A 12,836-nucleotide genomic window follows, 5' to 3' on the forward strand; every position below is an offset into this window, starting at 1 on the left:
TTTGATATCTAAATATGAAATCATATATATAGTTATTTAACATTTATTTTTGCTATTAGTTAAATGTATATCACAATAAAAATAAATATATTATTTGTATATCGCGGTAATACATCGAATGTATATCAAAATGTATATTAAAATTTTATTTTCTTTCTTTGTATATAAAAAATCTTATTTGCTCCTATTAATTATATTTATTATTTTTATATTTTAATACTAGCTCTAAACCTGTCATATCAAAAATTTATTTTCCTTCTTTGATCAATAAAAAAAATCGTAGTAAAGTTTATTCAGAATGAAATTCACTCTCTTAAAATTAGTTAGGAAGATTTGATTCCATATTAACCTTTTATCCTTATTTAACAATGTATATCATGATATACAATATGATATACACACGAGTACACATAATGATATACATAGATATACACCACCTCAAACACACCTATTTTCCTTTTAACAACTAAAAAAAGAATAGGGAAGAAGAAGAAGAAGAAAATTGGATTCTGCCAAAGAGATACAAATCAAATTGAACAAACCAACAATCGGATGAAGACAAGAAGAAAACTAGATAAAAAGCAAACCTTTTTACAGAATAGCCATCGTGATGAAAACATCTTAACTTCATACAAAAATGTATTCAACCATTACAACTTCCCAAACATTATCAAAGAACACATGCCCTTTCAAATCTAGATTGAAGAAGAACAAAAAAAAAAAAGAGTTAAAAAGAAAAATTGGAGAAGAAATACGGTTATTTAGGATTTGGCTATATAATGCCAATTTTTGGGGATTACCTTTGCCAAACCAAATATAAAACTAAAATATTGCTAATTCTCTTTTATGGGTTGTCATACCAAAGCAGCCCTCTGTGCATCACTGTTAAGGCCCATTCTATCCGTCACATACTCACATTACATACAAATTTCTTCATCTGCACTCAAGCATATGCTCTCGCCTCTCGCATATATATATATATATATATATATATATATATATATATATATATATCTGCTCTGTCTACTCTATTATAGTTGTAATTGATGTCACAATTTAGTGTGCATATAACAAGGTCTAATTCAAGATGTGGAAACTTGACATATTTGAGTCATCTATCACCTAAAATATTTCTCATTAGCCGAAAACCATTCAACCACAAGTTCAGGGTTTAATTCCATGATATTCGTGCCATAGCGTATTTGAAGTGCAAATAAAGCTTGAAGTTACGGAATATGCGTGGCAAAGGCATCATCTTTGCTCAAGTGCAAGAATTTGGAGAATTTAAGCTGCTGTTTGCTGCTAATCATATTAGTTTGAGCTTGTTTTAGAATTATAGGGAAAATTTCAATTTTGGTCCCTTAATTATTACTCTTCCTGTCCCATTTATGTGATGCGTTGTTATCTTATGACTTAGTTTCAGATTATAAATTTAACAGTTTTTTTTTCTCGCTTAAATACCATGCCCAATCAAACTGCATCAATTAAATAGGAGGAAAAGTAATAGCAATATCCTACTTAAACATATTTAACCTTCATTGATAGACGTGTGCTGGTATTCCCTTTGCGCGCTGTCAAAGATTTGTTAACAGAAAGACTAAAATCGTCTAATTGTATTAATTGAAGGCAGCAAAATATCCCTTCTTTTTGTGTCTGTGTCGAGTAATATGGCAAGAAAAGGCAAACAGGTGTTTGAGCCTATAAATCCATCAGAAATTAGATAACCTCTTCATGGGTTTTTGCTCTGGAAAGGCACTTTAATTGTATTACTAGAAACAATCCAATACACCAGTATTACCAATAACTACACATAATTACAAAAATAATACTAATATATTAGGATTGCTATTTAAATCCTAGCTAACTTAATTTCCATAGATACATATTTTAGCACTCAATTTGATATTTGGATCCTACACGAGTCCTGAACATTTAAAAGCAATCACAAAGACTTAATCAAGTAGGTGGTAGTTTTCATCATCTTCGTCTATTGAAGAACCACAAAACATTCCGCCCCACTTGGGGAAGTAGATAAGGGTAATTGGCAGAGTGAAGACAAGCATCAGTAGGCCCATAATAGATATGCTCGTTTGGGTTGAGAATTTGGAGGAACCTGAAAATAGCAGAAATTGTGTTATGACTGCTCCTAAAGTCCCACCACTTCCTGTCATGCCTGATATTACTCCTAATGACCTGAAATATCATATCAAATTGGACCCGTAAACACGTATCAAATACTGTAATTAACGCAATGGTAACTCAATCTGCTCAAAGTTTGGCCTTAAAGAACTGAATCAACACAAGTCAATAAACTAAGTCATAATCCACCCACTCAAACTTGGATGGACTAGACAAATTACTAAAATTATGTTGATTTTACCACCTCTAAAATTAATCTCGAAAATAAATGTGAGTATTATGAGCATAGTTTCTTACTCCACGTTTAGTCTACGTGTCCTATTGTGACTCCTATAGTATGACTATGCTTTTAAGTATCCGAAACCTAAATAATGGTATTTTGGACTCAAAATACCTTTATACAGTTAAAAAAAAGGTTATATTTCTAACTAAAACACAATATTATACTGCGTTTTAGTTTAACGAAAAGTTAGCCGTTAAAGAAAAACGTAGTATAATACTGCGTTTTAATTAATAAATTATTTTTAATGTAAAACGTATTATAATAGAACGTTTTACTAATTCCAACCTTATAAAACAGAGACTGTGCATCTTTTAGCTTTGTCTGCATTTGCACCAAGCTATTTTCTGTTGCTCTTAATTTCAACTTTTTATACATGGTCCCACAACGTTTATTTTCCGCTAGAATTTGGTGCACAACTTTCTTAAACACAAAGGAGTTTTAACGGTAAAAAAAATACTGATTAACCAAAATATTTAATATTAAAAATACATGGAAATTGAATACTACTTCCTTACCCTAATTTATTTTGGTATTACTATTACTTGTGGGTGTTTGGATATAAGAATTGTAAAATTCCAAAAAAAAAAGTCTAATTTTTTTTAAGTTAAAATAGTATTTAAAAATTAGAGTTGTGTTTGAATATGAGTATAATTTTTTGGGTTATTTTGAAAATTTTGTGAGTGATCTAAGTGAATTTTGAAGAATAACTTTTTGGAGTTTTTCAAATTTTTGAACAATTCCAAAATTCATCCTCAAGTGAAAATTGAAAAATTTATGGCCAAATACTGATTTCGAAAAAAAAGTGAAAAAAATTTCGAAAAAATCATCATGCTTACCTATGAAAAATAGTAATGATTTATAATTGTAATATCCACAATATTATTTTTAAGTGATTAATGACTTGTAACTAGCGAGCAAGTTCAAATGGTCCTTAAAAGTTAGCAATTACAGGAGAAATCATATCATTATTTAATTCGAAGTGTTCCGTAAATTAAAATTCTAGAAAGCTACAGCGTTTTATTCAAATCAATAATTTCTAGAAAAATTTTCACTTTTTTTCGAAATCAATATTTATCTATAAAAATCTTATTTTCATTTGAAGATGAATTTTGAAATTTTTCGAAAATTTGAAAAGTTGCAAAAAAGCTATTTTTCAATTTTTTTACTCAAATCACTCACAAAAGTTCAAAAAAACCCAAAATTAATTCATGTCCAAACACAACTCTAATTTTTAAATATCATTTTCACATGAATTTCGTTTTATCTTTTTTCGAATTTTACAATTCTTATGTCTAAACACCCACTAAAAATGCACAATACTATCAAACAAAGCATAATTAGATAGTCTCACGCTAGAGTTATTTTCTAAAATAATAGGTATCATATTATTGATTATATTGTTACAAAAAATAAGACAATATTTTTATTGTTTTGTTCTTATATCTTGTTAGATGACTATTTAAGTAATTAACACACCTTTTATCAAAAGAAACTTTTGAGTTTAATAAAAATACACAAACTCAATCTTGTAAAACCTAAGCTGAAAAAGAAGGTGGTGTTTATACCTGACAACATTCATAAATGCTTTAAGGTAAAACGCATCATAATATAACGTTTTAATGCATTTTACATTAAAAAATAATTTATTAATTAAAATATAGTATTATATTATATTTTCTTTTAACGATAAATTTTCCGTTAAACTAAAACGCGGCATAATATTTCGTTATAGTTAAAAATATAATTTTTTTATTTTTAACTATATAAAGATATTTTGAGTCCAAAATATCATTTCGTACTCATGCTTTTAAGATCGACTTGCGTTGGGTACATTTGCTAGCCTCTGTCTGTACCTGCCCTTTCCAGTCTTTTGGCAGCAGTCCTCGGAATTGTTGAACTGTCCTAAAGAGGAAAAATGACAGATTCTTGGCCCTACCGTGCACTCAACAGTCCTGATAAGTCAGGGATCGAGGAGACGCACCTTTTTTTGAAAATTTTATTTTGGGTCTTGAGTAACTTTTTTGTCCCAGTTTTGTGAATCTAGATTTTTGTGGACCAAATTTATGTGGATTGGGTCCACAAATTTATAAGAGAAAAAAGAACCTCATGCAACTAATGTAAATTGTATGAAATACAGAATAAAACTTTTCTACCTTTCTTAGCTTCTGCGAAATATATTTATTTATATTTTAAATTAAATGGTGGATTTTCTTCCTCCCTATAAATTTAAGGATTTTTACCCAAATAGCCGGCAGGTGTTATTTTTTATTTCTTTTAATCGGTATACATAGATTATATATTATATATATTCGTCGACTATTTTTAGTTTAAGTAATTAAGTGGACTGCTATTTATTAATTCTGCGGGTGAACATTCAAGGGGGTTACTTTACTCTATATCATTGAGGTAGAGACCTTCTCGTGTCCTAATCGGAATTCGGATAATCAGTATTTTTGCGGTTGAAAGAGGAAGAGAAGAAAAATTCCCCCATTTATATCAATTAAGGCTAACTAATAAAGAGTTTACCATCCTTTTGTTGAAAAATACTTCCGTATTCCAAAAAGAAAAAAAACTTGACACCATCAATTAATAGAGAGTTTAACTAAGAAACTAGTTTAACTTTGCACCAAAAAAAAAAAGAAAAGATAAATTAGTTTAACTTGTACATTATGATATCACGAGTGATGTAATTATTTGTAAATAATGAGTTGAGCATTCACAAATATTGAACGTCAGTATTAGTTATTAAAATGAGGAAATTTGTAGATTTACCTTTTGGAGACAAAAGGCACAATACCAAATGTGAGGCCCGAAGCAGCTTGAACAAAGAGAGAAAAACAAGCCATTACCAAAACAGAGACCCCAACTGTATTGACTCGCCCAAGCAGTATACACAGCAATCCAGCCACCGTTTGCACCACCCACAAACTCCATAACCTCCCTCTCATCCCAAATCTCTTCCCCATCTTATCAGATATAATTCCACCCACTGGCCTCGACATACAATTCGCTACACCAAAACTCGCCGCGATCCCCCCTGCTACATCAATATTTACATGAAACCTCTCGTAATAATACTCCGCTATTATATTATCTGTAGTTAATTCAACTCCAAAGCAAAATCCATATGTTATACCCAATATCCATCCCCTGTAATTCTTTAGCCCATTTAAAACTATGCTCAAAATATTTTCACTAGGCTTGTGGCCTGTTATTTTCTTGCGCTTGTAGTTACCGTCAGGCAAGTCTTGGCCGTACACTAGGACCATAATTGCTGTCACGGCTTGAAATATTGCTGGGAAAATAAATGCAATACGCCACGAAATAAATGAAGGTATATTTAAGCAGCTTGTGAAGAGTGAATATACGAGTGGCATGGCTAATTGGGTCAGACCAGACCCAACATTGGCCCAACCAGCAGCAAATCCATTTGCAAGCCCAACAACACATCCAGAGAACATACAACTCATCCAAAATTGGCTAGCCACGAAATTAGCCAAGCAAAAACCGATTAAAAACCGAACCAAGATGAAGCCTTGTGGGGAGGATATGAGACAAGTTGAGAGAACTACTGGGGCAGTGAGGAGAGACAGCGTGGCAGAGGCAACACGTGGACCGAACACGTCACATGCGGGGCCCATCGCTAGGCGAGAGAAAATGGAACCAACGAAAGAAGCAATTCCAGCTCTTCCAATGTCAGTTTCAGTGAGATTAAGGTCTTTACGAATGACTTCAAGAAGTGGGGGGATAGCAAAAGTGGAGAAGAAACAAGAAAATAGAGAGAGCCATGCAAGGTGAAAAGCTCGCATGTGAGGTGAAGATAATGAAAATGGACGGAATTCAGTGGCTTTCTGATCATAATCTACAGCTATAGAAAAATTAGGGGACTGATCAATTTCGGAGTTTGATTGTTTTTGTTCCATGACTATAGAGTGAATAAGGAATTAATATCCTGACAAGTTGGAGCACTTGAGCTAGGGAGTACTAATAGTGAGGGGCAACGTGGGCGGATTGGAAAATTAACGCTTCAGTCATACGACATAGGAGTACATATTTGTTGGGAAAACAGAGGTTCCAAGCAATTACTAGCAAGTGTATTGTGAATTCTCTTTTCTTGCATTTGACAAAACATGTTTATTAAGGTTACATGGAGGAGTTAAACTTGTCTTCTTCTTTTTGTACTATTAATTAGTCCAAGACTTCTAATAGTCGCATATTTGAATTAATATAATTTGTTTGAACTTATCACTTTATATGGGGACTATAGATTCTTAGTTAGGCCGGAGCTAGAACGAACTTAGTAGCTTTTGCTTAGACTTTATATTTATATTAAAAAATTTAATTAAATATATATAAATACTTAAATACGAACTTAATATTAAGAGGAGCTATGAGTTTGTTAACAAATTTAAAATTCATAAATTTTAAATTCTGAGTTTGTTAATTTATGTGAATAGTTTATAAGAACTTAAACTGTTGAAGGAGATAATATTTTTATTTAATTTGTTTTAAGCGCTTAACACGTGCTCTTATAACTTGCAGCTTCACATTTTTCTTTTCCGGTTGTTCGAGCACGTAAGTTTTAGTGGTTACTAATGCGATTCGAATCAAAACATTATTATGCTGAGTTATGTGAATAGTCTTGTTTACCCTAACAATTAAATTTATACGCGATTTTAAGGAGACATGGATTGATTTAACACAAATAATCAAAAATGTTAGATAAAAGAGTTAAAGATAAAATGAATAATCAAACCAATTGTGATGTTACGGTCTGACTCGTATTTAGGCTGGACAGTAGTTTGGTCCTCGATCTGATCCTCAGTTCGAAGCCAATTGTGTATGAAGAGCGGCAATAAAATAAAAACTTTGCAATAGCTAGAAAGCAGAAAGATGAATTTTTATTGCATTGGTTCACGTGTTACAATATGTCCTACCAAAGAAAAAACTTCCCTTTATATAGTAGGAGAGTTTCGTACAAGTCTAGAAAGGGTAAAAATCCTCCTCTCTCATTAATTATTGATCCACAACCGCCATCGAGCAGATCTGCACCGTGATATCCAGTGGGTTCCGAATATCACGACCCTCTATCTGTCGCCTTCAACCGTTCGTTGCGCTTCCCGAAGTCTCAGAACTCATCTCGAGCCCGGGATGCATCGTCTTATTAGGTCAGATGGCGAGCACTCCTATATTCATACTCTTACTTCGTTTAATCCGCCGAAAAATCGAGGTGTATGTTAGCCCCGATTTCACCCGTATACAGGTTTAACTTATAAAGTAATTAACATGACACAACGAGAATGCATTTAGCTATTTATTTTAAATCATACCCGTTTAACCCGAAAATAGATTTCTCGGTCAAAGTTAATATCAAGAAGAAATCGGGTTACTGATAACCAAGATTTACTTCACTTTCCTAGTAATTTGAATAATAAAGCAAAGAATGAAAATAATTAATAAGGAATGAAAACACGAAATAGACTGACAATTGCTCCCAAGATTGCGGTTAGAACTTTTTGAATAAAGTAAAGAATGATTGCATATATTTTCAATAATAATTCGTTGTCATTACAAATAAGGACTAAGTCCTTATATATGAGCATACAATTATAACGGGTTCCATACTTAATTCCGACTGATTAATAACATAAATTGCCTTAATTACCCGTTTCTATATATAATCGTAAAGAAAACGTTTATGACTGAGGATTTCTCGTAACCACGATTGTGTGTCGATTTCCTTTCCTTATTTAAGATAGATTCGTGCACCTTCCTTCTTTAATGGTCTTAATACATTCCACCCCTATTTTTCTTCTTTCCAGCTGTCAAAGTCGGTTTCTTTCCTAAAGAAATCCCGAGAGTATTTCTCCCATGCCTTCTTGAATTCTTTAACTCAATGCCACATGTCACCTTATTGATGGTCCACGTGTCATGTCTTTTTCCACTAATACAGATAACCCCCCTCCTCCCACTTTTTGAATATTCTCAACAAAATATTCGGGAAGTGGTAAGTATTTATGGCGGAAATTCATTGCCGTCGTTTCTCAAGTATCATAATGCCTTCTTCATAATTGATATGACATATGTCACATCTGTTTAATGCCAATCCACGTGGCTTACCCTGATTGGTTATGCAGTTTCTCAGTGCTTTTTAAGGTTTTTTTTTGCATCTGCACCAGTCACGAAGTGACGGTTCTATTATGATAGTTCATAATGACCGACCTGGATGACAGTTGCTTCTTCTTATAAATACTTCATCATGCTTGATTTTCTGAAATCCTTTTCCTTCTTCTTTGCATTCATCTCCTTAACCTTGTAGCATACTCCTCTATCTTTCCATTCATCTCCTTAACCTTGTAGCATACTCCTCTATCTTTCCATTGTTGTTTCTTTTTTAATTTGTCTTCTTCAACACCAGATCCTCGTAAGGTCGTGATCGTCGATGAACTTGCTCCTTCTACTGCCCCTACTAGGAGTAGGAGAGGTGGTAGACTCCGCTGTTCGATGAACTTTCTCCTTCTACTGCCTCTACTAGGAGTAGGAGAGGTGGTAGACTCCACTATTTTTGTTCATCATCTACTCGTAGTTCTACTCCTCAAAGTAGTTCTGTCAAGCTATCTCCTTCTAGGTCTAAAGCTTCTTTAACCCCTAGATCTTCTTCTAAGAGTAGAGATCAAAATGAACCCATGCGTGAGCCTACAGTTTTTGAGATTGTTCCTTAAGAGTTTTCTTTTGTGTCAGACCGTGAAGCCATGAAAAATCAAGTTTCTTCTATAGTTTCACTTAACCCAGCTGAACACTACCCAAGTCTATTCACTCCTGGTTTTCTTTCTTTAGTTCGACATAAATGTCATTGGAAACCAGATTTTCAAGTTTTAATTCCTGGTGCCAACCAAAGAATCACTTCTTACCACGCTGGCTTCACTTTCGTTTATACCTACCCTTTCACTTTAGTGTTTAAACCTCGTATTGACCTAGTGATCATTGAATTATGTCGCTATTTTAATTTTTACCTTGGCCAAAATGGGTATCATTATATGGAGGGCAGTGGCATGCCTTCGTTATTTGTTGGATTTGGTTTTCGCTCTTTTTACTTTCCGTCACGTATTTCATCTTTACTTTCCTAAGCTATTTCGTGAAGGTGTCTTTTCTCTTGTATCTAGAAGTAAAAAGGTTTTAGTCAGTCCCGAGAATGATCGTGACCGTGGCTGGTACGCCCGATTTGTTGCTGCCCCACTAGTAGATTAGTGGGTGAAGGAAACATGCCTTTTCTAGAAAAATAGAACTTTGCACGTAAGATTGTCTTCAGTTCCTTTACATAATCGTATATTCAATTTTCAAGCAACCATGGAAGTCTTCGAAGAAATTCCCGACTTCCGTGCTTGGGTAGAAAAAATGTTGACTGTTGCTCCCATGGACAAAAGATCTTGGAAATTTCTTTCACAGAAATTTGGTTGGAAAGTGAAAACTCACGGTACTTTTTATTCTCGTGGTTCCTCTCCTTCTTTACTTGTTCATGTATAACATTTTCATCACCCTTTCTTATTATGGTTTTCCATTCGTGGCATCAGTCCCGCATCTGTTCCCTTCAATCAGGCTTGCTGCGAATTCTGCACAAGAAAGGATTTTGAGTGTTTCTTCCTCAAAGAGAAAAACTACTGAAGTATGTGAGTCTGATGATGAAGAGGATGCCGAAGAAGGTTCTTTGGTGAGAAAACCGGGTGTCAGAAGACCCATGGCTTCAGATCATAAAACCGCTATCTCTCATGATCCCCCGTCAAGTTAAATTCTCTTTAGTCTTATTGATGAGCCAGAGAATGTTCCATTAGAAATTTCTAATGAAGACACTAGTAATTTAGTCAACCCCCCAAAGTCCTATTAAAAGGTTATTCGCCCATCGCTTTAAGGGTGAAGAAGGACTCCGGCCTATTTTCGAAGAGCTGCCACTTGCTTCACTTTCATTGTTACCTACTGTTAACCCCCATGTGTCTTTGCCTAGTGTTGCCCCAATGGTTGCCCCCGCCGCTCCTCATGTAGAAGCTGAGACTTCTAGCAGCAAGCGGGATATGAAACAAGTTATAATTGAAGTCCCCGAGGGTGGAAATTTGTTAAGAAAAATCTACACAAGCCAATGTATGGCTGCAACTGTTGTTTGGAATCGTAGAAAAGAAGAAGTTGGAGGGTCATAGTTCTTTGACTTTAATGAATGACATTGTTCATTCTTCTCTTAAGGTAAAACTTTACTCATATTTCTTTCCTTCCGTTTCCTCATTCGTAACTCCTCTTCTTTTGCCTTTTTGTAGATTAATTTGATTGGTAAAGAGCTTATGAAAAGGGTCTCACAGGTTGACCAACAATTAATTGAAATGCGCACTGAGGCTGACAACTAAAAAGAACAATTTGAAGGGCCTTCAGTTGGAGAAGGACGTTCTTGCAGAGGAGAAAGGAGCTTTGGAACAACAACTGAGGATGGTCTCCGTTGAGTTAGCAATTTAAAAAGATTATTCTAGTCAAGTTGAGAAAGATAAGGATAGACTGGAATCCTTTTTTACTGAACAACATTCCAAGCTCAAGAAGACCTCTGATCACGTCCAAGTGCACACCTCTAACAAGGTATGACATGGTCGTTTGCAATAATAAAACCCAACAAGTATTCAGAACCCAATCCACAGGGAACTAAGATGGGAGTTAGTAGTATATATTCGGAGTGAGTACGTGAAGTATCTAGATTGAACTTCCATAAATAGGGTTTTGTTTTTACTTCTAAAATTAACTAATGATTGCAAATCTAAAGGTATAAAGCTAGAGATGATTATTTTTGAATGTTTTTCAAAGATATAAAAGGTCTAGGGCTGTGTCCATGACCTAGGTGTTTTCTTAATGGGATAAAGAATTTTTATGCTTATTTTCTTGACTGGGTGTATTATAGATCACAACACTATGTTTCCCACTTAATACCCCTCGATCAGAGAGTGGTTTTGCCCAATTTGGATTTCTCAAGACCAAATGGGTATCTACCAAAACCGTTGATAAGATTTCAAGTTGGGTTGTTACTATCTCTAGGTTGAACCCTTTAATTTAGTTAATCAACCTCTCAATTGACCCGATTCCTTATTAGCTAAGTTAACCTAGACTAGGTCTCTCTTGCTCAAGAAGAGACCAAGTCAAATAGGCATGAATTAATATTTGCAATCATTAATTCTACAAATGAAGCATGAACTAAGCTAACTAATAAACACCCATTCATAAACAAGCATAAAATTAGTCACTCATTAAGTTTACATAGTGGGCGTAGAAGAAAATAAAGAAGAAAAGATAATAAAACTCATATTGAAAGATTAACAGATATAAATCCAATGTTAAATAACCAAAATAAGCTAAAGTTGCCTTAAGAAGCAAAGAAAAACGGCTACAACACTTTTAATATTCAAAACTTGACCTAATACCGTGAAACTTTTCTATTTATACTAAGCTGCAATTTCAGACAAAAATGCCCCTCGGGAGGTTTTGCGGCCGCACAGTTCCATGTGCAGTCTGCAAAATTCTTCATCTTGCAGGAGTTGGGGTTCTGCGGCCGCACAATTCTTGACTGCGGCCACGAGGCATCATTTCTGAAATTCTTAGATTTATCACCGCGGCTGCAACTTGGTCTTTTGCGGTTCGCACCAATACTTCTGCGGCCGCACAATTCTTGTACGGTCCGTAATCTTGAGGAAGCTCTGGACTTGGAGTTTTACACACTCTCTGAGTTGACCCTAAAGTCATCTTTTACGGCCGCACAATTCATGTGCGATCCGCAATATGCTCAAAAGTCTGCTAGGCTTCCCTTCATCATCTGTGGCCGCAGATGGAATTCTGTGCTCTAGACTTTGTAGCTTTTGTGTCTTTTATTGCCTTGTGTGTAAATTACTCTTTTTTGAGTCGAATTTCATTTCGGGAGTCCAAACTTCCAACATTCCTACAATTTAACACATTTCATCAGTTTCAGGAACACAATTCAATACTTTTAGACTAAAACAAAAGCTAAAAGGCCCAATTAATAGTCAAAATCTACACTAATCAACTCCCCCAAAACTTAAGTCTTTACTTGTCCTCAAGCAAATAAAATAGTTCTCACCTCCAAAAGTTAAGGGACATTACAGCTAGAATCGGGTGAGTCATGCACACCTCATTTAGGACCAACAATTACCCACACCACTCATGCATTATTGACAAGGAAATACGTTAAATATTTATGCACATATAGCTCTAATGTGACATTCGAGCATCAAAGGTTGACTTTACTCATCAAGGTCTTTCGCTCTATCTTGTAGGTCATGGTGGATCCCAAACTCCTCCTCCTCTACTCTCCATTTGCGAAGCTCACTTAAGAATTTAGCACTCAATTCAAAAATTTACGAAAGGTTCACTCCTC

General features: G+C 34.5%; 1 protein-coding gene across 1 annotated transcript; it reads right to left on the bottom strand.

Moving 5' to 3' along the window:
- Nucleotides 1-1,736: 1,736 nt before the first annotated feature.
- Nucleotides 1,737-6,345, bottom strand: LOC104210628 (high affinity nitrate transporter 2.7). Its single transcript, XM_009759581.2, has 2 exons — nt 5,195-6,345; nt 1,737-2,193 (listed from the first exon to the last, which is right to left on the bottom strand). The coding sequence occupies exons 1-2, from the start codon at nt 6,343-6,345 to the stop codon at nt 1,953-1,955; spliced, it is 1,392 nt and encodes a 463-aa protein (XP_009757883.1). The 3' UTR covers nt 1,737-1,952.
- Nucleotides 6,346-12,836: the final 6,491 nt, after the last annotated feature.

Source organism: Nicotiana sylvestris, chromosome 2 (assembly GCF_000393655.2).
Source record: "Nicotiana sylvestris chromosome 2, ASM39365v2, whole genome shotgun sequence".
NCBI lineage: Eukaryota > Viridiplantae > Streptophyta > Magnoliopsida > Solanales > Solanaceae > Nicotiana > Nicotiana sylvestris.